The 27,266-nt window shown below is 40.7% G+C and overlaps 2 protein-coding genes across 2 annotated transcripts; one reads left to right on the top strand and one right to left on the bottom strand.

Moving 5' to 3' along the window:
• Positions 1–508: 508 nt before the first annotated feature.
• LOC117760448 (disabled homolog 1-like) lies at positions 509–7,685 on the bottom strand. Its single transcript, XM_034583480.1, has 9 exons — positions 7,357–7,685; positions 4,830–4,969; positions 4,071–4,169; positions 3,474–3,605; positions 3,157–3,250; positions 3,019–3,062; positions 2,851–2,913; positions 2,359–2,452; positions 509–1,071 (listed from the first exon to the last, which is right to left on the bottom strand). The coding sequence occupies exons 1-9, from the start codon at positions 7,439–7,441 to the stop codon at positions 665–667; spliced, it is 1,158 nt and encodes a 385-aa protein (XP_034439371.1). The 5' UTR covers positions 7,442–7,685; the 3' UTR covers positions 509–664.
• A 15,207-nt stretch (positions 7,686–22,892) lies between these two features.
• Positions 22,893–26,817, top strand: LOC117760271 (prostaglandin E2 receptor EP4 subtype-like). The gene is made up of 2 exons (XM_034583163.1): positions 22,893–23,928; positions 25,972–26,817. The coding sequence occupies exons 1-2, from the start codon at positions 23,077–23,079 to the stop codon at positions 26,323–26,325; spliced, it is 1,206 nt and encodes a 401-aa protein (XP_034439054.1). The 5' UTR covers positions 22,893–23,076; the 3' UTR covers positions 26,326–26,817.
• Positions 26,818–27,266: the final 449 nt, after the last annotated feature.

Here is a 27,266-nt window from a genome sequence, read left to right as displayed (position 1 = left end):
ATTAATTTCCCTCTTTGTGTGATAGGATCTGTATTTGTGAGTAGAGAGTAATGGATAACACAAAAAGAAAGCAAAGAGAAAGTAAATCATTTCGTAAGAAAACACAAGACAAAGTCTGTAAAATAAAGTAAAAGTGAGGTGAAGTGAGTTGTACTTTACATATTTTATTCAGATCAAGTCAAGTCCATTTTGATCATATTGCCCAATATCGCAAATCTAAAATAGACCCTTGATCTGGACAAGGAAACTGATCCGTCTAAAACCCACAGTACTGAATGTGAGGAACACTGAATAAATGTTTAATATCAAAACAGATGTTTGCAGTGAATTTTATATAGAAAATTCAACATAACACAAATAAAGACACGTAAAGATATTTAGAACCACAAAATATCTTTGTGGTTCTTAAGGAGCAGACATTTTGTGTAAATACTACTAACTCCAATACCTTAGATAATAATAATAATAATAATAATAATAATAATAATAATAATAATAATAATAATAATAATAATAATAATAATAATGAAAAGTCTCCTGTTTTAATGTCCTCTTCTGTATCTTCCAGTAGCCATACATTTACTACTATAATATAATTTATTTAGAGACACTGGACGAGAGCATATCAGTTGCTTCGTGACTGAAGCATTGATGTGAAGTTTCCTCACAGGAGCAGATTTTGGTCCAAACCAGGGGACACTGACTGCATTGATCCTGTAGCTCCAGTTGGGACATTGATGGAGTTTACAGGTGAAGCGTAACCGTTGGCAGTGGTGGGTGAAGCAGGTGTACTGCCTCCCCACATGACCCCTGGCTGAGAGGTCAGCATGCCGTGAGGGCTGCCTGCAGGGGGCGCTGTGATGGCTGCTGGCGGCCATGCAGCCATGTTGCCAGGCATGGTTGGCCAGGGCGCCATAGCTGGTCCTGCCCACTGGTTTCCTGGGAAAACGTTCTGGCCCCAGGGCACGGCAGTGGGAGAGTATGGTGGAGAGGAGTATGGAGAGCCCCCTGGTGGCTGAGTGGGGAACATGGAGAGGATCTGACAGGTGGAGAGTGTTGGCTGAGGAGAATCTATGGAGACAGAGAAGTCTTTAAATCTGAGTTCTGCTCTGGTTTAATGTTAGCTCTCTCTGTTTCCAATTTTTATGCCAAGCTCTTAGTTTGTTTCCTGCTTTATTTCACTGTCAATCAAATAGCTTTGGTTTTCGTCTGTAAATCGGTAAAAAAGAAGAACAAAAAAAGCTATTTGAAGTTTATTCTATTTAATGACATTTTAATGACTTACATCTGATAAATTAAAGTTGAACAGAATAATCAATAAATTAACTTTTCCAACAAAATTCATGCAATTTATTTATTAAGTAAATTCCAAAATAAAGTTTAGAAACAAATTACATTTTAATTGAAAGATGCTCAGCTGTGATTCCACATGGTGGATATAATTGAAACCGAGCAGTAACATTTCTTTAGACTATTTATTCCATCACTGATTAACAAAACACACTCCACATTCCTCTGTCTTTCTCTACAGGGTTTTAAATATATGTGTCTAACTCCGCTCAATATCAGGAGAACCATGGGAAACACAGTATCATGACCTGGTCCATATATCAAAAATTAAATGACTTGTACAGAGTGACCATGGGAAAAAATACATTTATGGAAAACTCTCTTTTATCTTGGATCTGCAGGTCAAAGGTCAGAGGTCAGTTGAGGAGCTGTAGCTCGACAGCTGTTGGGAATAACTATCACTTGTATGTTAATCAAATGATCCAACGCAATGTGGAATTCTTTACCTTATTGAATATCCAGCAGAACGTACTTTGACCTAATGATTATGTATAACTTTAATGAAACTTGAGGATAAAATGTTTTATTTTAAATAGGATGTAAGTTGTTAGTTTATATATTTTTTAAAGTAAAGATAAATAAATGAGGGTTCTATGTGCAGACTCATCCATTCAGTCATGTTATTTATGTAGCCACAGTTTTAACACCGTACGGTTGTATAAACATGAGTGAAGCGATGATGTTTTCAGTCATAATATTTACAAAAGCTAATGTTTTTATCTTGTGTGTGGTTAACTTTGTCGGCCGTTAATAAATATCTTTGATATGACGATGTAAAGAAACAAATAAACAACAAATATGCTTTGAATTTGAAATATTGGGCAAAATATAGAGGAAAAGTCAAATACTAAGCCAGATAATTCTGCCCTGAGTTGGCCTCAGAGGTCGCCCTTCTACCCAGGCTGAGAACTGCCTTCAGATAGCTCTACAATTTAAATGCAGCCTGGCACAGCCTGAGGAAACTCTCTCTGAGAGGACAACAGTTTAAAAGAGCTTCTTTCCACTAACCAGGCTGACTGGTACAGCTGCTGTCAGTGGGTGACATCGGCTCCTCCATCTGGATGGAGAAAACTTCCATCAGCTCATTTCTGGGAGAGACCTGCTGACACAAAAACAGAAAACACGTTCGTTTGTAGCTTTCATTGACCAGCAGCGGGGAACAGTGTTTTCCGACTGCTTTACCGTTTATATATTACGTTGAAAATCTGCGTAAACTCCTCAAATTTTCTCATTGATTTGCTTTGTTCATTATCTTCAGAGGGTGTCAAGCTAATACGCCTATTTTTAATGATACTAATGATAATCCTCCTGTGTCTGATTGGCCTTAAAAATCATAGCCTTAGAAAATAATCAATCATGTATTTTTGCACTTAGTTTCTTCTCTCTGGGACAAATGTATCCATCATTATTTGAAATTAAAACATCAGATCTGTATGTTTAGGTTCCAGTTGTTGTGTGTACAGCAGGGAACTGAACGCTAAACGTTGAGTCGTGGTTTACCTGCTGGGATTGTCCCGGTGAAGACTCCGGTCGTGGACTGAACACACCCTCAAAAGCTGGTGCCTGAAAATAACAGTGGCTATATTTAAACACTGCATAGTTTTCTTCTGCAAATTACTCTTATTTTTTCCAAATTTGAATCTGAACTTTCTTTGTAGTTGGATGTACCTCAGCTGGAGAGGATGAACTGTCATTTAGAACCAGTAAGGAGATCGTCTGGAAATCAAAAAGGAACAAAATTCAAAAATGCAGTGTAGAGACACACACACACACACACATACACACACACAGAAAAGACAAATTAAACCCGGACTTGTGTCGGTGTCTCTGCAGGTTCCTGTGGCGTCTCTTGGTCCTCACACTGACAAACCTCTTTGATGTCGGCCATGACGGGCTCTGCCTGATGAACCAGATGAAACACAACACTGTGTTACAAACACATTCATGCAGGGCGGTAAAATTGCGTCAGAAAAGAGATGCCGGGTCAACAATTAAAAAAACTTTCACTGTGACGATAAAGAGCAAATTAACAGCAGCTGAAAATTCAAATGAGTGCATCTTATTTTCAGAAATGTTTTGCATGTACTAGTCCTCCAAACACTCATATCACAGTGTGTTGTTACCAGGTTAGCCATCTTGATGTAGAAGAGGCTGTAGGTGTCTTGGTGTTGGAAGACGTAGGCCAGAGCTCTGGGGTCTGACTTGTCTTTTGTCAAAGAGCTGATCCGGCTCCTCTCGTGGTCATGAAGTACAGCCTGAAACAAGCAGATGAAGAGAATCAGAGCTTTTAGTCCTGTCACAACATATTTAACCACAAAACCACCATGCAGCACTAATGGCAGCCTCAAATTTCTCCAAAGTGGTCAAGTATATTGAAAATGTATAGTTGTTAACCCAGTGGACCAGAGATGTAGAGCAGGAGATCATCAGCATGTTTGTCTTTAATTACAAAGACATTGTGGCTTCGTTTAGAGTTGGAGGCAAATCAGTGGATATGAAGGTTTCATTGTAGATGTCTCTTAAAATGGAAACAAGAGTTTTCTTTACGTTTCTATAAAATTCAACCAGGATTAAGATTAAAATCTGTGTGTAAACATGGTGTCTGTTCATATTAATCTGGAGAAAGAGAAGTTGCTGGACGTTGCTGATCCAAGTTGAAAACGATTTCAGTGAAGTGCAGGGTTCTGGGTCAGAGCGAGGAATGAGTTGATGTGACGCACCCCGCTCCTCTCATCCAGGATTTTCAGGCCGCTGGAGAAGACTTTCAGCCAAACTCTCTGCTTGTGTTTCCCCTGTTTCCTTGCAGCTGCATCGAAGCCCTGAAACACACACACATACACATACACAAACACGCACACACACACACACAAACGCACACACAAACACACACACGCACTTTTCAGTTTTGCAGGTATGATCCAGTAGAGCTGTTTCACCATTATCCCCAAACATTACTTGAAACAGCTCCATTGAATAATATAACAATCATTAACTTGTGTCAATGAAATGTACCCTGGGAATTGAAGTGAAGTTTTCATTAAAGGTTTTGATTTAAAAGATTTAGTTTAACGGTTTGATTGAACCTGAATCCAAACGGTAGAAACGGTGAAAAACTGTGAGTCATCTACATTGTCTATGAGAAATATTGATGGGACTTTTACCCCCAGAATCAGCCAAAAATGACATTCACCATAAATGTCAGATGACATATTTCAGTTTGGAGCAGTGTTGGCAGGGTGGTAAGAGTCAGTTCTGAGAAAACTGTCCTGTCAGTCACTCCTTGTTATAACAACGACTGATGACAGATTTTAATCTCACTCGTCAAATGATAAAATAAGTCTGGTGTTTATTCCAAATTTTCTCTCTGAGAGAATAACTTTATTAAATAGATGACGAAAAGATCGTCTTATAGATAATTAACCATCGTTAGTCACGATGACACAGAGGTGAGTTTATCTTGGCCGAGGAGGACAGGCTACCTTGAGTTTCATCATGGAGTCCCAGCACATCTTCTCCCCCTGGGAGTCGGGTACCGGGTCCACGCCGATGACCTTTGCTTTGTAGCGAACCCCGTCTCCATGGAAACGGGAGGCAGAGTCACCAGATGACCTGGCGGCGGCTGGGAAACATGAGGTGAAATATGAGGATAAATCTGTGTTAGAGCAAAGGAATGTGTGTCCGTGTATATTTGTGATTATAGTGTTTGTGGTTCATAATTTAATTAAAGTTAATGTGTATTTGTGAATTTAGTGTGTTTGCAGTTATGTATTACTGCAGTGCCTCAGTGTTTGTGTCTCTGCATGTCTGTGTTTGTGTGAATTAGTGTTTGTAAATGGAGAAAGAGGACAAGTATGTGCGTCTTTATGTGTTTTCTGTGTGTGTGTGTCTGTGTGTGTGTGTGTGTGTGTGTCAGTGTGAGTTCAAATTGCTGAGTGAGCATTTGTCTGCTCCTTAGTCAATGTTTCATCTCAATTCCTGTGAAAACAGGTAATTTAGTGGTTATGATAAATGTTGGTAAGTGTTTCTGTGACAAAGGTCGGCTCTTTAGTAGTTTCACATGTGTTGTGTAACAGTTTAATGACTCGTTTTTTAATGTTAAGCCAAAATAAGCAGCACGATAATGCTGTGTCAGGGACAATAAGGTAATGATCGTAACAGTATAATTCTACTGGGGGAAAGTGTTATATTTTCACTTGGGCGTAAACAAATGCTTTATTGTCCTCCTCCGTTACTGCTCTGTTAGGTGTGCAGATTCTATGGGTTATAAATATTTTGCTGACGATGTTCGACTTCAGCCACCTCATGTGACAGATAACTGACGACAAATCTCCTTCCTGTAGGGAGAAGCTGCGGAGAAGTCTGAGCTGGCAAAATAAACTGTAATAAAAGCCCAAAGGACACATGATACAAGTCAAACTGTGGCCTTAGGAAAGCATATCATGTCTCACAAGCTTAAAAAAAACTCCCACAGTGCATTGTTTTGTCAGTTTTCCACTCTTCATTATGTCTGCTGCATTTTCTCTAAAGCATCGTGTGATGTCAGGTCTATTGAGGTGTTCGCTATATATAAACACAGCAACTCTAAACTGAAAAAGCAGCTGAAGTGAGATTCTCGGACGCTTTATTACCTTCTGCAATCATTGCTCCGGTAAATATGACGACTGCAGGAGTTCTGTTGTTTTTATAGACACTGAATTGGAAAATAGCTTCACCCAAAGAGGTCACATTTTCATAAAACCATAATTTCCTATGATGGTTAACACATCTGGGAAGTGCGTAAGAAGCATTACGAAAGTCAGAGATTCACATGTTTCGAGCTCAGAGCTGAGGATCCATCTTCAACAGCTGTTATTGTAATTGTAAATACCAGAGGAGAAGGTGTTTTAAAGAAACATGAGCTGTAATTCGCATCACATAAACTGACATTTATCCACCACACATCAAAGCTTCTCAAGGTTGGGAACGTGTTCAAGGATTTCCAGTAAAAAACTACTGAATACTTCAACAAGTGGCGTCGACAAAATGCTTCTCAAACAGCTGGAACACCTCGACAACCTCCGGTGAAGCAAGTTAGAGGAACAAGGAAGAACAAAACAAACAGTCTACACCTGAGAATGCTGCCATTTCCCATCAGATACTAACAAACTGGCTGTTCCAGAACTGACCAGGGGACAAAGTGCATTTTACCGGCAGTGTTTATAGAAACGCTCAAAGTTATACACCCTACAGGCTGCTTGATCACAGAGGGAATCCACTGAGTGATGGAAGGTCACAATATATTCATCTAATAGATATAAAGAGATGCCTCCGATTTGGTACTGACCTACCATAAAGGAGGGTCAAAATTAAAAAACAATAGGTTCACGAAAGATGTGATGATTGGAAGAAAAGACGCTGCACATGCTGAAAGTGTTTCAACTCGATCAAAGTATTTGTACATGGTATGAGAAGAGAGAGAGAAGAGAGCCACAGTTCAGTCAGACGTAAAAAATGTATGACGGGCAACACTGAAGAAGAAAAAGTCTAAAGTTCCATAATAAAGCTGTAATGTTACGAGAATGATAAAATCATTAAATTACGACTTTATTCTCGAAATCTCAGATTTGTTCCCCCTTTACGTGGCTCTTATACATTATTTTGTACAAATTAATTAAGTTCATAAATAGCTGTTCTGGGTGGATTTAAAATCCCAGATAGAGAAGATGTGCATTTGTCAGTTTTAACAATATGAAAGCAGCACTTATACAGAATAAAAGTGATTTCGATGAGGTAAAATTATCACAATTATGTTGTAACAAATAGAATTGAAGGGAGTGAAGGATTTGAAGCAGCTGCCCATCCATGTCCAAAGAAAATGTAAGAAACTGCACATTCAGCAGGTTTTGAAAATGTTTCACTCAGGTCACTGATCAAAGCCTCGATCGGTCACAGAGGACACATCTCTGTGTTCTTTTCTTTCTTCCTGAGAACAAACCCTGACAGTCAACAGCAGCTAACGTCGTGTACCTCTTGTGCTGGAGGAGAGCCAGGTTCTGACAGCAGTCTGGCCCGGAGCAGGAGAACTTCCAGCCGTTTGCTCCGTCTCCATCATGACGAGGTCTGTTTGGAAATTAAAGGCTGGAGGGGGGGGGGGGGGGGGGGGGACTCAGGAGCCCTGTGAAAACGCGGTTGCCACAGTTGTCTGCTGCAAAAGAGGATGCTTAGTCAGTTCAGCATCTTGACGTAAAGTTAGCAGAGCTGATTTAGAGAAAATCACAGAATATCACATAATGAAAAACAACTGCAAGAACATCAAGTTCTGAGATGAAGGTACAGAAGAGAAGATGTTTGATCCAGCTCACCTGCTGGGAGAGTGTCTCTGCTCTGACCTGGCTGCTTGGCTCGACTCACAGCCGAAACTTCTCAGAGTCAAAGGTCAGGCCTCAGACTCACTGGTGATATATTAACATCCGCTGGGAGGCTCAAGTACATGGGAACTCATGTAGAGGTCTGGAGAGGCTCTAATTGGAGGGGGAGTCAGTGCGTGGTGCTTTTCCCTCTTGGGGGGATGAGAATGAGGTCATGCGTTTCTCCGAGGGACTTTGGGTGGTATTTTCTTAAAATAACAGCAAAACTAAATGCGTGTCTCTTCAGAAATAAAATCAAGTTTGCTGAAAATCTCAGCAGAAAGGATTGAGGTTGCGAGAAGCCATAAAAGTGTAAAGGCAAAAATAATTATTGTTTAAAGATCCTCTCCTGGCACCGATTGAACCCTGAAAAACGGATGGTTGAAGATGAAGTTGAAGATGGTTTCTGTCATTTTAGGTTGATCTTATCACACTGATGTTTGTTCAAGTGTTCGTGTTTTCATTAAGTTTGGTTTTAATTAGTTATTTGACGCTATAAACATTGAAACGTCTTGATTGACAGCTGAGACTGACTCAAATGCACAAGATGGCGGGATTATTATCCGAGATATTTTAGATTCATCACTGGACAGTGGGAGGAATTGAATGCTCATCAAACACGAAACCTCTGCAAGTTTTCTGTTGATCGAGCTAGAATTCGACTCTGAAGACGAACAAGGTCGATGGCTACAGGTCGAAGTGCCAGAATTCTTTACGTATTTTATGTATCGCTCTCTCAAACGTCAGAAAAGTAACAGTAATAGGTAACAAAAGTGTCGCTAATGTTAGATAAATCTCTGTCCTAATCAATATGACTCAGCTAGCTTAGCTAACTTAGCTACTGTAGCTAATTTAGCTTGAAAGATACCAACAATTAGCAAAACACTAACTAACCCTAAACCTCCAAAAACACTGGATCCTATATCACCACAAAGGCTATTTAAATACATCACCGTCTGTCCTCTGCTGTCCTACGTCATACTTCCACCTTGTGATGCAGATGAAGACTCTAAGTGTAATATACAGTAAGTACTTACTCAACAGCAGTACATTGACATTGTGGACATGTGGACACTCAAATAAAAGTATGAACTGTAAATGTATAAGTCATAGCAAAGCAGGCTGTGATTTTGGACAGGGTCCACGTCTGGAGCCGAGCGAGATAACCCTGGACATCACTGTGACATCATCAGGGTTATTTTCTCAGAGTCACAGACGACATTACACAGCTCACACGCCAAGGAGCGTCTCCCAGTAAAGACTAAACTGAACGTCATGTGCAAGATTTGGGGATGTTCACAACTGACGGCACATAAGTCAAGTTAATGAGTCACTTTAATGAGCCAGTGAGAAAAAAAAGGAATTCTGCTCACACTGCAGGGCAATAAAGTTTGTGTTAACTTTGTTTGGTGTTTATGTGACCGGGCAAAGTGATTAGATGTGTCCTTACAAAATATTTAACAGTTCATGTCCTTAATTTCTGGCATTTATAACCTCTGTTGTTTCGGCCTTTGAGTCCACAGAGTTCAGTTTGGTGAACGTAATACCATCATTTTTTTAATTTATGAGATAAACGATAGTGTTTCCTTTAGTTCCTGTTAATATTGTTCTGCTCTGTGGGCGGAGGTGCTGTTTTTATTGGTACCTCTGCTAAGAATGTCTTCGTCTGTGTTTGTTTCGTTGTCAGGATTATGTAAAAACAACTGAACCGATGAAATTCTGTGAAGCGGTTATCTGGATCAGGCGGCAGACCCAGGAATGCTTTTTTAGTTAGTTTTCCAAAATATTCATTGACTTCTCAGAGAAAGGTTAATGGATTCAAGTTTAATGTTTAATGGATTTAATATTTAGTGAATACAAATCTGGATCGAGTGAATTTAAATGTGGTTTAATAAGGAGAATGTTGGACTGTGGCAGAGATATGAACTCTATCTATTTAGTAACATTCTAGTTGCTTATATTCAGTATTAAAGTTTTTGTATAAAAATGCCTTATAAACGAAGTCTGATTGATTGATTGATTTAAAGTATGTGTAAGATAGATAGATAGATAGATAGATAGATAGATAGATAGATAGATAGATAGATAGATAGATAGAGATCTTTATCTCTGGTCTCTTACTTTAAGGGGCTTCCCTGAGAATAAAATATCTATAAAACACATTCCAATGGATAAAAATATTCATAATTTTTAACCTCCTCCTTCATCACTTCCCTGTTGTACATGACAATGATCAATGAAGATCTGAATGTTGAATTTTTAATAGAAAAGCCGCCTCACGAAAGTACTGTTGTGAGATATCAGTAAAGTGTTTATTCGGTTAAACTTCATCCTTTAACATCTTTGCATTAAGAATTTGAACACTTATACTTTAAATCTGAGAGCTATAATTACATGTTTCCGTTTACATAAGATCAGGAGCAGATCAAGCCTTTGGCAGGAACTGGGCTGAAATTGAGCTGTGGGCTACTTGTGACCCCCCCCCCCCCCACCCCCCACCCCCCCTGTCTCTGTGCATTGAGTTTGTTTGTCTTCACCAGCTGCAGAACAAACTACTTACAGCAGCGTTATTATATTTTCCTTACAAACCAACCACAACCAGTAATAACTTCCTGGAATAATACCCTGACCCAGTATGTTTGCTGTGTTTCAGTAACGAGGTATATGCACCATGTATCTACAGCAATAAGACACAGGTCAGCTCTACATAACAGAGCCATAAAATAAAATAAAAACATGTACACTGGACCTTTGTTCAAAATCTTATAATTTCAGTTTATTTAGTTGTTTGGTGATGCATATTTCAACATTTTTAATAAAATCACCACAAAGTTTGGTTTGTCCAGTTTGTAATCCAGCTCTGGATAATGCACATTGTTGCTGTCAGATATAAATCAGATAAATATATATATATATATATATATATATATATATATTGAAATTAAATGTATATGTAGTTTTACTTGAATAATTTTCCAACACTTTTCTTTTCATACATCCTCAGAAATACAGAAAGTTGATAGCAGTTTGTGAAGTTACAGAGAGACTTTCAGCCATGATGCTTTCTCTTTCTAACTGGCTGACCCCCCCACCCTCCACTGCCCCTCTGCTCCCCCCCGGTATAAGGGTCTAGAATGCAGGCGACGCACTTTCTCAAATAAATATTTTGAACCCGACCACTTGTGACACAATATTTACGTTAGCAAAGAGGCTTTCTGCATGCAGAAACATTTTCTCAGGAAGCAAAGCTAATTTGTTGAAAACCCTCAGAAGCAGGAAGGGTTTTATGTCAGATTAAGCACGGCTTTCCCAAAATCTCCCCTAAATGAGAGGGATTCTTTTCAAGTCAAAATAATATGCAAACCCTCAATATGTAGGCCAGAACAGCAGATTTGGCAGAATGGAAGAGACACAAGTAACCTGAGGACATGAAATACCAGATTTAATCCACTTCACCAGGGAATCTGCAGAAAACACCAAGGGCAGGAAAAGGTCACGTATGTTACAGTCATCACAACACAGAGGGGGGTTCAAGTTTCCTTTTTAATAAGAACAACAACTGTGGGATCACAAGATAAAGTATCATTTCCCAACAGTGACAGTGAAGGAGATATGCTCTATATCCCTCCACACACACACACACACACACACACACACACACACACACACACACACACACACACACACACACACACACACACACACACACACACACACACACACACACACACACACACACACACACACACACACACACACACACACACACACACACACACAAACACACACACACACACACACACACACACACACAGTAGCTCTGAGCACTCGGAGTATCCATCAAACGCCCTCTGGGATTTATGTGTGTTGGACGCAGATGGATCATTAGTCTATGGTTCTTTACTGCCAATGAGCTCAAGCTAAACCCGTTCCAAATGGAAGTCGTCTGACAACCTGAACGGTTTATTTGTTATAAAACATAGTGAAAGAAAGTGAAAAATAAAGTTAGAGGATCTGCCCCCAAATCTGCATTTGCACCAAAATGCAATTGGTTGTTCCCAATTTACAAAACCAACAAATCAACCAATCAACCAACCAACAATCAAACCAACCAATTAACCAACCAACCAACCATCAAACCAACCAACAAATAATTTAAAAAAAAACAACAACCAACTAATTGAAAAACCAACCAACCAACCATCCAACCAACCATCCAACCAACCGATCAATGGTATAAAACTAGTAAGATCAAAAAAGTTCAAGTGCCGTCTCAGCTTATAAAATATCTGCTAGTTTTTATCGAATGATGCTACATCTAATGTTAAATTGGCTGAATTCACACCAGGTCTGTGATGAATCATCAGTATAATCACTGACACTGGTCCAACCTTAACCTGAGTGCTACTGACTGGAGCCCATTCTCAGCCTAAACTGGCCCATGCACCAAAGTCCACAATCACAAAACCAGACCTGTCTCCAGAGAGAATATATGAGCCGAAACCATCTTTCATTTCATTCTCCTGCCTTGAAACACAGCTGAGTCCTTTGAGAAGCTTTTACCTGGGACCTCATTTGTTTTATAAACCTGTGAGTACAATGCAGTTTTATTCCACATGTTTTGTTCACATTTCTTGACTTTTAGACGATTCCTTTCTCATGTTGCGTTGAATTATCTCACTAAGGTTGACTGTCATGTGATGTGACGGTGATCAGCTACAGTTCATGTACAAACATTAGTTTCCAACCAAACGAGTTTAGACTTCATCACATACTGAGTGAGTCTCATTCAGATGACTCTAACTAATGTGGCTCAGTGTTTCCCACATTCCACATAATGTGGGACAGCAGATCTGCTGTCGTTGCGTGTTTCACATTTAAACTTAAACTGAAGGATTACATGTTCTGCTGTGCACCGTGGAAACTGAGTGACCTCTGGAGCAGATGAAACAGATTCAGAACCTCATTGGATAAACTAAAAAATATTCTGTAATCAAGCTAAACACCGGACTGGTCCTGTTAGTTTCTGCAAAGTCAAAGTTTGGATGATAAGTTTGTTGGAGTTTAAATGTTAGTTGTTAGCGAAGGCTGTGCTGATACTGTTCTCTTTACCTGTGTGTGCTGTCTGTGAATTTGCTCACATTAATTACACTTTGTCCTGGAGCTAATTCCATTTAGACACCTGTGTGCACTTATTGTTATAAGTGACACTGCATATAATTTAAAAGGAAAATGTTTATATTACTGGCTGCGCTGGCCTTCTGATGACATGTACAAACACCTACATGGCTTTTACTCATGTTAAGAACACCTAAGCAGAGCAAGGTAGCTGTTAAGAACGTGGCTGAACGCCAAACTCCTGGGTTTTTTCAACCATACACAAAGCCTTATATAGGGAGTGTACCGGTTCAGGAAACCATCATAACAATGTACGTTTTAATAGGAAACGCCATAGTGTAAAAGGTGATACCTCTGCGAACATTAGATCAGTGTGTCAATGTCACTTGCCTTTTTGTCAAGTTGGAATAACTTGACAAAATGTAGTACATAGTAAGTAAATATAAAGTAAACATAACATTAAGACTAACAATTACATTTACTGAACTTTAGTTTCCTAGATTTTGTTTTCATGTAAGATCAGCTTGTCAGATGTTACAGTGTAAAACCAGGTAGGACCTCTCTTTGCTCTCAAAACTGCTCAAATTCTTTGAGGCATTGAATCCACAAGATGTTGGAAAACTTCCTGTGAGTTTCTGTTTCAGGTTGAAATGACTGCATCACATAATTTCTGCCAATTTGTCAACTGCACATTTATGCTGTCAAGCTCCTGTTCCACCACATCCCAAAGGTGTTCCACTGGATTCAGCTCTGGTGACAGAGGAGGCCTCTGAAGGTCACTGAACACTGAACTTGAACTGGTGGATTCTTTGCTTTTCGTCACGGTACATTATCTTGTCGTCGGGATTCATTGGAAGATCATAGAAATGGTGATTTATTGGTATAAAGTGTGCCAAGCAAACGTTGCCTCACAACATTACACCACTAGGCTGGACTGTTGACACAAGGCAGGTTGGGTCCAGGGATTCATGTTGTTGACACTGAATTATTACCTTAACATTTGCATGACTCATGCAGGAAAAAGTTGCTCATCTGTCCAGGTTCAGTATTTCCAGTTTTCAACTGTCCAGTGTTGCTGAGTCTGTGTCCATTGCAGCCTCGGGTTTCTGTTCCTGGCTGATGGAAGTGGAACCTGATGTGGTCTTCTGCTGCTGCACCCCAAGGCTCAGATGGTTGCGGATCCTGAGACAAGGTTTCTGGTCACCGCAGTAGTAAACAGTGGTTATCTGAGTCACCGCAGCATTTCTGTCAGTCCCAATCAGTCTGGCCTCCCTCATCAATGTGTTTCTGTCCACAGAGCTTCTGTCCCTGGATGTTTTTGGTATCATTCTGTGAGAACTGTACAGACTGGTGTACATTAGCCTGTATGGTACCAACAATCATACTAAATCATGTCAAACCATTGACTGTATATAAACATGGACAACGCAACTCCACTTCCTCCCACTGTCCAGATATAAAGACAGAATATCCCAGATATGAACGCTGCCATCTCACGCATTTTATAACCCTAACCCTAACCCTCACCAGTAAAATAAACACTTGAACAAACACGTGATTAAAAAAATTACCTAAAATGACAGAAACCAACTTTGAAAATGTATAAAATATGTACTTAGATTTTTAATTTGGTCTCTGTCCCATCCACTGACATGGCAGAGGGGGGATTTAGGACAAATACTGCAGCCCGACACCAGGTGGCAATGAAGATGCTTGGGCTTCACTTTTGGGAGCTGTCATATCATCCATCTTTATATAAAGTCTCTGCATCAAACTAAGAACATAGAATTTTCTTTTCTACTGATGTTGGTAACCTTAACGTTTCCCTTCAAAATAAGAGCTCATCTGTGGCGTTTTTTACAGAAGCTCTGATTTCTAAGTGAATTAATTAATTCCAAGCCTAAAACAAATATATAGTAAATATACAAATATTTGTGTGTAAACAATTATGGAGAAACTGTAATTCATAATCAATCAACTTGTTTTTGTTTGTGCTGGATTAAATTATCACCAACCATGCCGCAGCGTATATATACAGACCACAGGTGAAAGTGCCAGAATGAGTCACATATCCCTGAACTTGCCTCTGAACTCTGAACAAAAGTATCGCTATAAATCCCTGAAACATAAATCATACATCAGATGTAAAGTTTAAATTATCTTCAAGAACAGTTTACAATCTCACTGCAGTAGCAAACATGTTATGTTATCATGTGTAACACTCTGCCTCCTCTGATATATTAGGAAATTAAGTATTGGCTGGTGAACTTCCAGATATAGTAAATTGTTCCATTGTCAGCGTGGATTAATTTCTGTGGATGAAAACACAGAAAAACATCAACAGTACCAGCATCTGTTCCCCAGATGGATTTGGGGTATATGTGTACTCCTCAGAAGGAGTAACTAGTGCTCGGAGTGTTAAGATACTGAAGGTTTACATCAAATAAAACCACGTGACCGAGATTTACCAGATCAACACACGTTTCGGGTCATTTTAGTCACACTAAGGTTGTGTCTCGAGTGTTGATCTCTTGGTCCAGACTGAAATATCTGAGCACATCGGTGTCACAACAGTTTGTACAAATGATCCACAGGCAGCAGCGTTCATTTGTGCACCAAACAGGCACTTGCCCGCGGCTCTGAGCTGAGAGGGGGCGACTGATTATGTTAGTCCACTGCAATGATAATTTTTTGAGAGGCTCCTCAAATGCTATGGGCGATGTGCATGAGACTGCAACAACATCACTGTCAGAAAACCCCAAACGAGGCCCCATGACACTAGTTTTCTGGAAAAAGACTCATCACTTTAGAGGTTTGGTTGAAGACTGGAACGTCTAAATGTGTGTGTATGATGCGCCTGGATGGAGGTGGAGGTTATATGTACGCACAGTCTGACCTCTGCTTATAATTTTTGATAAAATAAGAATTGTTTGAAGATTGGAATGATGTGATTTGCTATCATGTGTTTCTTTTTAGGGAGGGTTGGTTTGGCCCCTCAGGCCATTTTTGGCTTTTTTTGGCCTTGCTTCATTTCACATCTCCCAGAGGAAAAATTCAAGTGATTCTGGTGAATTTACTCCTAAAACCAATATGAGATTCCCATTTATAGTTTTGATCGTCATCATCATCTTCCTGGTTTCTCTGCTGTTCATCTCCTTCTCAGACGTGTGAGGGATTAGTGAGTTTTTGTGCCCTTAACTAAGCTCTTTTACAAGGCCATACCATAATAATATTCCATTCTGTTTTTATTCTATCATTCTACACAGTTCTATCTATTTTATTTGTATCATTGTCCTTTTCCACTTGGAAATTTAACACAGAATTATCCATTTAATTTCTTTTACCTCTTTTCTACTGTTTAATCTTTTATTTTGCTTGAAAATTGTTGTAAATCAACTTTCAGATTTTAAATCCTTTTCTTTTCATCTTGTCTCTGTGTTGTTTTTTAATGTTCCTGTAAAACTCCTTGAATCTACCTCTGTAAGGGGCTTTATAAATAAAATTGACTTGCCTTCTATTTCACACTTTGTGTTTTATGGTATCGTCGTCTCAATTCATATGCGTGATTAGATCTATAGTTTTGCTCCACAACAAACTGTAGCTGTAAAGTGACAATAAAGATCACATGAATCTTCAATCTCTTGATTCTGGTCCTGTCCTGTTCAGAGGTCATGTGACTCACGTCCTGTGTCGGCACCCGGAAGTCGCTCGTTAACAACATCTACATGATTTTCCTCATTATTGTTTACGAGCAATAATTTTTTCATCCGAATTGCAATTCACACACACACACACAAACACACACACACACACACACACACACACACACACACACACACACACACACACACACACACACACACACTCTATTGCATGGAGGAAGTGTCTTCTATATTTTCCTGGATTTAGTTTCTTGTGTTATTCGAGGGTCTAAGGAAAGAGGATCCATGTGCTGCACAGATTTTTAAGCCACTTGAGGCGGAAATGTAAATAAAATTTGACTTGTTTAATACACTAATTTAAGACGTAAACATGGAACTCATTATACCTACCAGCATTGTGATGTAATTTCCAGTATATACTCTGATTCAAATGTGACAATATGTGAAATAAAGCAAATCAAGACTCTGTAATAGTCTCCTTGTGCCGGGCTTGCACTTATAAGTTTTATTGAAATATCTTTGCTATTTTTTACTGTGACTCTCAAAGGAGGGATGGCGGGTGGGTGAGGTAAGGCCATGTGGAAACATCTCAGATCAGATTCAAACCAGGAGTCAGCAGTCACATAATGTGAGCCTCGGCCAATGAAGACTCCTGTTTCCACTCAGGAGAAGTGGCTTTCATTTCAGCCACAGTTGATCCAGTGTGTAGGATTCTATCAGCACAAATGGAAAATGATATTCATCAATATTTTTCCGTCACGTGAAACTAAGAATTGCTGCTTTCATTTGTTTAGAATGAGCCCTTTATATTCACATCAGGGACAGGTCCTCTCTCATGAAATCCTTCTTTTGTGTTTTTACATTTAAGTGGATACATTTGAATGCAAATATGCAAATCGTACCTGTAATCTGACTGGTTTAAAGCCATACACTGTTTATAAAGATGGACAACATGACTGCTCCCCTAAAGTGAAGCCAAAACGTCTCAATCGCCCCCTGGTGGATTTCTCCAGTACATGTCTCCACCATGTTAGTGGATGGCACATGAACCAAACCAAAAAGTCATAAATACATTTAAATACAGATGGTTTCTGTCATTATAGGTAGCTCTTGTCACATTGATAGACGTGCAAGAGTTTATTTTGCTGATAAGTTTGGATTTAATTAGATATTAGATGCCATAAAAACATTGTGAAACGTCATGATTTACAGCTGAGTGTATCGGTGGGATGTCGATAATGCAGCTCCACCCCCCCATCTAACAATGGATAATCAATGAAAGTTTGTACAGATATTGAAAGTCTCTAGAAGATTAATCCTACTGGTCACAGTGATGTTTTTCCTCTGGTACCAGCAGGTTAATATTTAGTGAAATATCTTGACAACTGTTGATTATCTGTCAATATCGATTCCATGAAATAGAACAGACGTTCATGTCGCCCTCAGGGTGAGTTGTAATAACTTTGGTGATCCACTGACTTCTAATTTCTGCTTTAACTCATCGCTCCTTCTGCTGTCACCGTGTGTGTGTGTGCGTGTGTGCGTGTGTGCGTGTGTGTGTGTGTGTGTGTGTGTGTGTGTGTGTGTGTGAGTGCTCTTAATAAATAAAAGGTTATTGGGAGGTGCAGACACACCCTCCCATGACAACTATGACAACAAACGATTAAACAAAAACAGAAACATGACTCTCACGGGTCACCACCTTCCTGTTCTTCAAACATCCGACCAGCTGAATATTTTTAAAGTAAGGTGCTTGTCCCTGGAGGTGGATGGATTCATTCAAAAATATTTCTTTACTCATAATCTGCTAAACAAGAGTCATAGGTGTCACTTTACAGATCTTGATTTTAATCTGTTATATTCTCCAAACAGAAGATGAAAGACATACTGCAAACACAGCCAAGCATGCCATAACAACACAGCCTGGAGAACACGATCACATCACTATTGCAAAAACAACATTTTCAGGTCAGGTTAAAGGGGAATTCTACGATAAGGGTTCTTTTTCTTCAAATAAAAGGCTGAAATTGGTATTCTGGGTCTGAGTCTGATAACATTACATGTGTCTCACTCTCAACCCTGCAGTAGCTTGATGTCCCTCATTTGCTTGTTACCTCTCTCTCTCTCTCTCTCTCTCTCTCTCTCTCTCTCTCTCTCTCTCTCTGTCTCTGTCTCTTTCTCTCTCTCTCACTTTTCCACCTCCGTCTTCTTACAACAACCTGTAGCTGCTTTCAGACGAGCCCTGAACTCTTCTTCTTCTCTGTAGGAGGTGCATGTGTGAACGTATAAAGTCTTACGGTCCGTCTGACTTTTTTTCAATTCCTTTTGATGTTTCATTTCTCTTATTGACTTTCATCTATTCTATTGTACAATATCGGCTCTTCATCTGCTGTTAATTTTGACCAACTTCTTCTTATGTAACTGCCAACCCACTTCACTTTTGATTTCTTCTTGTTTTTGAAGACCCGGGAGATCCCTGCAGGAAAGGAGAGATGTTTTGTTCCTCCCCCTACCTCGAGACTCCTTTTACACCAAAACGTCTTTACATCTGTTTGTGACAGAGCGAAAAATATCATATGGAACTTATTTGTTTGTCTTTTTTTTAGCTCGCTGTCACGGCGTCTCTAAACAATCAAAGACTCGACTGGAGGCCGGAAAAACAATTTAAAATAGGACGCCAAGACTTTGGAGTTTCCAAGAAAACAACCTGCTTTATTTCAAACAAAATAATAAACCAAACTCAAAATGTAAATAATAAGAGTGGGTTGACCAACAAAGGATTGAGAAGCTGCGGAGACAGACACGCAATGGGCCAAACTACAATGAAACCTTTAACGCAAACTAAAATAACAAAACCCCAACACTCTAAAACATGCTGGGAAAAATGATGAAATTTGAAAGGAGGAAAAAATTCCCCACAAACAAGTTGTCGGGCCGATCCTCACTTGATCCCAAATCTCCTCCAGAATCATTCCCAGTGTTTTTGAGCAACACACTGGACCCTCAAACTTTGAATGTGAGCAATGCCAGAATCCTAAAGGAATCCTGCTCCTTGTACAGTGCAGGAGCAGCACAGTGGTGCAGAATTTGTCGCCTCACAACAAAAGTTTCTGGGTTCAAACCTTGCGGCCGACCAGGGTCTTTCTGTGAGGAGTTTGTTTGTTCTCCCCGTGTCTGTGATAGTTTTTCCTCAAGCTGCCTCCCACTGTCCAAACACATGCAGGGTAATTGGAGACTTTACATTACCTGTAGTGTCAATGGCTGTTTGTTTCTATATGCATCTTCTCCACTTATGGTTCATAGAGGTAGCCAGGGGTCAGCGACTCAGGTTGACTTTCCCTTTTCCAATTTCTCCAACCAGGGCAGGGTGGGTACACAAGGCCTCTCGCCCAATGTCAGATGGGATTGGCTTCTCCCATGACCCTCAAAGGATAAGCGATATTGGATGGAAGGATGGATGATGGATGGATATACACACAATGTTGGACACACTTACAGAACTGATATTGATTTCAATGTGTTTAAGAGCCAAGACGAGGACAAGAGCCTCGTTTTCAACGGTGGAATCTAGACCTTGATGGTCGTAACATTTTTTTGGGAAAAAGTAAACTGGCCCCAAAGCTTCATCTCCTTCATGGAGGCAGCACCTGCTCCTGCATCACCAGCATCGGCGGAAAGTCTGAACGAGTGCAGGGAGTACTGATGCATTGGTCATCATTTATATTGGATCACATGCCTCTGTGCATGTTTGATTGCATCAACACCTGTATTTACAACTGCACTGATGTCATCCAACTGGGAACAGGGCTGAGGTAGAGATACAGTTTACAGGAAGTAAATGTTTTGGGATCGTCAAATAAAATCTGATAAAATAGAGATGTTGTAAATATTTTAAGGTTAATTGAGAGCAGGGGATGAAACGGGCTCTTTAAACTGGTGTAGTTTCTGATTCATAAGTTTCGAGATTTACAGACAGAAAAGAACGCTCTTATTTTGCAGCTTAGTCATATTGGAAAAATCTACACACACTTTTTATAGAGACCACAGACGGAGAGAATAGATTTTAAGTGCATTTGAAATAAATGAATTACCTTTACGACATTCAAGAAACTATAAACCACTGCAGAGACAACTTGTACGTGATTCACCTTGAGGACACGCTGGAGTTTCCGAGCCCTGGCATCACTTAAGTGGTTTGTGGTGTTTGGACTGTGCCAACTCTCCTTTGTGAGCAGCAGAGGTGAGAGGTGTTTTGTTTTGTCTTTTAAGGTTGGCCTGCAGACAGAGACGCCTCTCGGCTGCTGCTCTCTGTAAACATCAGTCACACTGTAATGAATGTGTGATGGCTGCAGAGTCGGAGCAGAGTAAGTGCGCTGACGTCCCCCCCATGTGTTCTCGCTGTCCGTCAGCCCTCTACTGTTCCTCACAACCATTTACAGTCATCTCTGTTTGGGACAAAGCTGTGGGGAAAATACCAGCGACAGCAACACACTCGAACACACCACGGACCCTTGTTGCGTACGACCAAGCATTCCTGCGTTTCGTTGAATATTTTGCAGCTTTTCCCACCGATGCCACATCTTTAGTCAGTTTAAAAATCTTTTACACTTGTTGTAAACATCTTTGTCTGATAGTTTCCACCGCTGCCCGAGGGAAGAATCAGAGAGCAACGTACAGAAACGAAAATGTCAACATTGATATTGAAGGCTCAGAACTAGAAGCAGACTGAAAATGATGAAGATCGATGTGGATCCGCAGCTTTGTTTTCCATATGTGTTCTGATGTTGTTTATTAGTTGCAGTCATCGCTGGTTTTATTATAGTATTTGGGGACGTGTGCCAACATTCTCGGCACAAATCCGACGGTGCACCCGCACACAGACGCTGGAGCGAATTAAACCACACATGAAATGCAGTATGAGCTCCACTAATCTGGTGCTGGAGATCCCTCTGCTTCAGATGCACTGGGGTCAAGAGAAGAAATTTGCAAAAGAGAAAAAGACAACCCTGAAAAAGGAAAGACATAAAAGTTTGATCAAAACTTTATATTCAAATGCAAATGTGGTGCTTAACAGTCAGCTGATCTCAAAGTTAGTACACAGGTTCAATAATGGCCATGTTTTAAAAGTTTTAAAACTAACATAATAATGAAAATGCTGAAAATATCACATGGTCAATACAAAGTCCCTCAACATGATACACACAACTAAACAAATCACCTAGTTTGCTTGTTGGCCACGTGTAGTATTGTCACTTTAGAGCTGCACATCCACACCGACGCTTACCCACAAAGCCACAGTCCATTATTCTTGTTCCAAATCCGGGCATGTGACCAAGGTACATTTGTGTCAGTAAAATCCCATAGAAACTTTACAGGAAGTTAAAAAGTTTATGACCATAGATTTTACATTATTTATATCCAATTCACATTTTATTAATCCCATTTAAAGTGCTTCTGAAGCTGTGTAAACTCAAACAACTATGAATACACAAAATAAAACAATGACACTGAGACAGCTACACACAGGCCTGTTTTAAACACTGCAGTGGATTCAGTGCTGCTGATTTGTTGGATTCTTGATTTTACACAGGTTGAAACAAATCCTTAAATTTCTTTTGGGAGAGCTTTGCAGCATGTTCATCACTGCAAGTTACAACACAAAGTGTAAAGGTGAAGCAAGTAGCGGAGGTGTGAATGTGCATGAGTTCATTTGAATGATTTAAGTAAAGAATTTATGCCCTCAAAACTTTCATTGGAAGAAAGTTTTAATAACAGGCCACGTTTGTGCCATGATTAAAACATATATTTATAATCATGCATTGTGATTTGCCTTCTTTGTTGATTTTCATTTGTAATACATATATTATATATTTTGACTAATTGTTTTTTTAATGTTCTTCAATGTTTTGTGGATCACTTCTAATCCATCAGTAGAGCAAATGTTTAATTTCTTTTCCTGTAAAGTTGAAAGAGTAAAGTTTCTGTAATGATGCAGCTAAATTCATTCATGTTCATTATTAATAGTTTATAAAAGTATTATAGGTTTATTAACCCTTATTAAAGCTTGGTGGTAACAGGTTATAAACTTTAACCAAACTCTTTGGATACAGACAGAATGAGACGAGCAGTAGAAACTTTGACACTTGACACAAACCCACATGTCTCAGTGTGTTCACATATGACTCATATCGGGTGAGCAGAGTCTGGAGGAGCCTCTATCTTTACTCACAGACCCCCTGACAAGCTGCCACGAACATTACGCGAAGCTGCGATGACGCCACCAACGCTGTCAGATGAGACATGAAGCGGAAACGGCACGACAGAAAACGTCTATTTCCCTTTTTCTCTGCCCCTTTCCTTCCATCCATCCTGTCAGGCTGCTGCTGGGTGGTTCGGTGGAGACATCCCTCCCCTCTGCGCGTAAACAGCCTCCGTGTGGTTCATTACTGGAAAGCCAAGGGGATGAGTCTTGCAGAGAAGATAACCCGGCTGGCATCTGATCCACTGTCACAGGGGGGTGAAAAGGAAATGCGCTCCCTAATCCTCGCAGACCAGAGGAAATGTCTCCGATAAACGCGAGCCTGTGGATGGTTGTGGCGATGGAGAGCGCGGACTTTACGCACGGATCCCTTTCCGGTAACGAGACGCCGGCGCAGCATTCACAAGCGGCCCCTGTCGAGACAGCGATGGCTTTGCCCATTTTCATGTTTGCAGGAGGCGCCATTGGGAATTTGATCGCAATAATCGTCCTGTCGGTGTCTAAACAGGAGAAGAAGTCCTCCGCCTTCTACACGCTGCTGTGCGGGCTGGCGGTGACGGACCTGCTGGGCACCTGCCTGGCCAGCCCGCTCACCATCGCCAACTACCTGGACCCGCTTGTGCTCGAACACGAGCACGTCTGCGAGTTTCAGTCCTTCCTGCTGCTGTTCTTCGGTTTGACAGGGCTGAGCATCATCTGCGCCATGGCGGCGGAGCGGTACCTGGCCATCTGCTGCCCCTACACCTACCAGCGCTGGGGGGTGGACAGACACTTTGCGCAGAGGTTCCTCTTCTTCATCTACATCAGTCACATCTTCTTCTGCTGCCTCCCGATGATGGGCATGGTGCGGAGCAAGCTGCAGTCCTCCAAAACCTGGTGCTTCATCGACTGGGAGACGCAGAACCAGGTGGCCGCCGCCTACACCATCCTGTACGGCGTGGTGAGCCTGCTGCTCATCCTGGGCACCATCATGCTGAACCTGGCGGTGTGCGGGGCGCTGCTGCTGATGAGCCAGAGGACCGTGCAGCGGCCCACGTCCAGAGCCAGCGTCCGGCAGAGGTGGAAGGCTCTGTCCTCGGCCGCAGAGACGCAGATGATGGCGGTGCTGGTGATGACCTCCGCGGTGGTTCTGGCCTGTTCAGCTCCGCTGGTGGTGAGTCAGTCAATTAACCAATTAGTCTGCACTGAATGGGGAATTTATTGCATGTCCAATTTATCAGCAGCGACTGAGGCACAGGGAGGCTGTTCAATGTGCAGGAGTTTAAAATGGCATTAAAAAGCCCAACTCAAATTAGACAGAACTTGAGTCAATTTACTTCCCACCACTGATCAATCTTTATATTAACCTGCCAACATACTGTATCACCACAGCAGCCCGTTATTTATCATTACAGAGATAAAGAGTGGGGTCACTTGCTTGGTTACACATCAATCCTTCAGTTCAGAAAGAAAAGACACAGGGTGTTCAGATTTAAAAAGTGAACTGAAAAAAGAGGGCATGAAGCTAAAGTAGAACTTGTATCTGATACTGTATCTATTATCTCAATGTTTGAGCAGATTTATGACCTTTTCTTTCTCTGTGTATGTGATATCAGAGCTTTGACCTAGTTACAGCATCGCTTTCGTATACGCCCTCATATTGTTATAGCAGGGACTTGCTAAGTCATTTCATGAATGTAATGTCCATTGGTTTTAAATGTGTGGGTGATTATGGCCTTGATAACAGAAATCTGAGGGCTCACAAGATGATTTGAGAGACAGGAGAAAATTGAAAAACGACTTCCTCCTCAAGAAAAGGGTTTTGTTCTGTCTATTAATCCCATTTCCTCTGATGATTACTTGGTAGAAACACAGTCAGACATTAAAGCTCTGAGAGGGGATCACATGTAGTTGCTCCAACATCAAGTCCATTACTGGATGAGTCGATTGACATATAATGAATCAGTAGCTATTTCTATAATCGTGTAATAACAAAAAGTCTATTCTGGTCAGAAAGTCATTCGTCAGCTTTTTTTTCTACTAATTTCATTTTACACTTTAGGAAAATTGTGAGGTTTTTGATCTACTGGTAAATCTCGCCGTCTTCATTGTCGATCCCCGAACTCTCTGGACTCACTGTCTGTCGTCGCGCCGCAGATCAGCTGTGTGTCGGTTGTCTGTTTTTCACACGCGCTGTGTGTCCGTTACTGGCGGTGGAGCTGCAGGTTTATCTCCTGCATTTCCTTCAAGAACAAGGTGAAGGTGAAACGCTGGAGTGCTTTTACTTTGAAACGGGTTCAGATAAGTGTTGTAATTGTGTTCGCAGCAGAATAAACAGAGAAAATTATCTTTCACCTGAGTTTAAATGTTTATCTGATGAATTTATGTCACAAACAAATGGTTGCAACACTTTCTGTATGCCTTTTCAAAATAAAAGAACTTCAGCGTTTCCCTTGATGGAATCCATTCCCTTGTTTAAAAGTTTTTCTTTATTGTGAAATATTTGCAGGAGCGGAAGATACACGGCTTCATACTGTGTAGTACTGGTACTTATTTGAGTACAAGGGACTTCTTTCATACAGGGCAATAATAGTATTTGTGGCCATATTCAAATCAAAGCCTATATGTAAAAACATTGGGCTGCAGAAGCAGCTCCTCTGCAGAACATGTTGTGGAATTGAGAAGCCATTGTAAATATGTATTGATATTAATTTTAATATTGTGCAGTGAATAGAAAAAGTTGCACAACTGCCCTTCTTTGTGTATATTTATTTCTTGTACATTCAGTCTTTAACAGAAATTGCAAAAAATAATAAGTGTGACCCTCCTAAGTGTGTTTTTTGGAAGATATCAGGGTGGTAGATCTCCGTTTATGTTTGGAATTAAAAAGTGATCTTGGGCTCGAAAAGGTTGGTGACCATTGCTGTAGAGCTAAGGAGTTATATAATTGTGAACTTTACTGAATCAGGAATTGTTCATGGATGTCAGACATAAATTGACCCCTCTGTGTAAATGAGGCCCCCTGCATGGCCCCTTACCTAGAAAAATCCAAGATCCGCCAGTGAATTCTTCATATGAAGTTTAGGAATGATTATCTGTGTTTTATTTTAATTGGGAAACCAAATACAATGAAACAAAAGGACTAAAATTCTGTTTATATCTGACCATGTTATTTACACGATGAAGATCTGAGCTGTAACTTGTTTTTCTCCTTCAGGTCCGAGTGTTCGCAAACCGCTTCATGCTGATGAGTCCAGGTCAGTCCAAAGCTGACCTGGCAGCCATTAGGATCGCCTCTGTCAACCCCATCCTGGACCCCTGGATCTACATCCTCCTCAGAAGGTCTCTGTTCCGACGGCTGCTCAGTTTATCCAGACGAGGCAGCAGCACACGCAGCATCGCCTCTTCGACGCCACAGAGGAATCTGTTTTATCCTGATATCATGAGGGACAACCACGTGTTCACCCAGCTCATGTGCAGCGCAAACATCATCACTCAGCTCCCTGCCACTGTCAAGTTCACTCCCTACGACACGGAGAGCCTCCAACCGACTTCAAACACTGCAGACTGAGGACACGGCCAACATCTGTGAATGTTTGCTGCTCGATGCCGGCGACTCGGTTTCAGAGCTGTCACGTGTGAGATGGAAACACAGTGACGACTTTGTGGCTCACAGCTGGACGGAGCCCCTCAGAGCTCCTGTTGGATTATTTATTCGACAGAAACAGAGGCCGGCGCTGACTTCATCTCTGCAGACGTCTCCTGCAGAGACACGGGACTGATGAGAAAAACTCAGCTGAGACTTTCTTTTCTAACTTTGACTTGTCGTCCACCCTCTCCTCGTTCCACCATGTTCTACAGCTGCAGGTAGATGGACAGCTCATCTCATCTGGAGCCAGTTCTCAAGTGGCCTATGGCTCTTTGGAGGTCCAGAGTTAAAAGTCATGTGCTCATACAATCAGTGCATGAACATGGTAAGAGTCTGTGTTAACCAGAAACTGAGTGAGACCCATCACAAGTGTTTTTATGAGACGTGACTTTGGGAAAACTCCTCAGGAGAAACACTGAGCCGAATAAAGACTTGACCGTGTGATGATGACGTCTGTTTGCAGTAAAGATTCTTATTTGCAATAAAACTCGGACCGAGTTTGTCTTAATCTCTTTTACTTATTAACCACAACTCCTGGTGATCTGGTCCAAGTTGAGGTTTGTCAGTTATTAAATTCTTTCCAGGAATTTTCGTAAACTATTTGAAATCAAATAGGGATTTACCGACTCCTTAAAAAGGCGTTTAGAAAAATACACTCAGAGAGCATAAGTCCACATGTAGGCCCAACAGCTCCCATATGAACACATTTACATTCACTAGATTCAGGTTTTTTTTGTTTGGATCTGCACCAAGTTTCAAACGCTCCCGAATTTCATCTAGATCAGTGAATTCTTTTCTGAGAAATCAACAAAAAATTTGAAAAACACTACATCTCGCACTGTTAAAAACGGTTTAAACAAATA

The sequence above is a fragment of the Hippoglossus hippoglossus genome, chromosome 4 (genome assembly GCF_009819705.1).
Source record: "Hippoglossus hippoglossus isolate fHipHip1 chromosome 4, fHipHip1.pri, whole genome shotgun sequence".
Classification (NCBI taxonomy): Eukaryota; Metazoa; Chordata; class Actinopteri; order Pleuronectiformes; family Pleuronectidae; genus Hippoglossus; species Hippoglossus hippoglossus.
The sequence above is the reverse complement of the archived record's forward strand: the minus strand, read 5'-3'. Positions and strand labels throughout refer to the sequence as shown.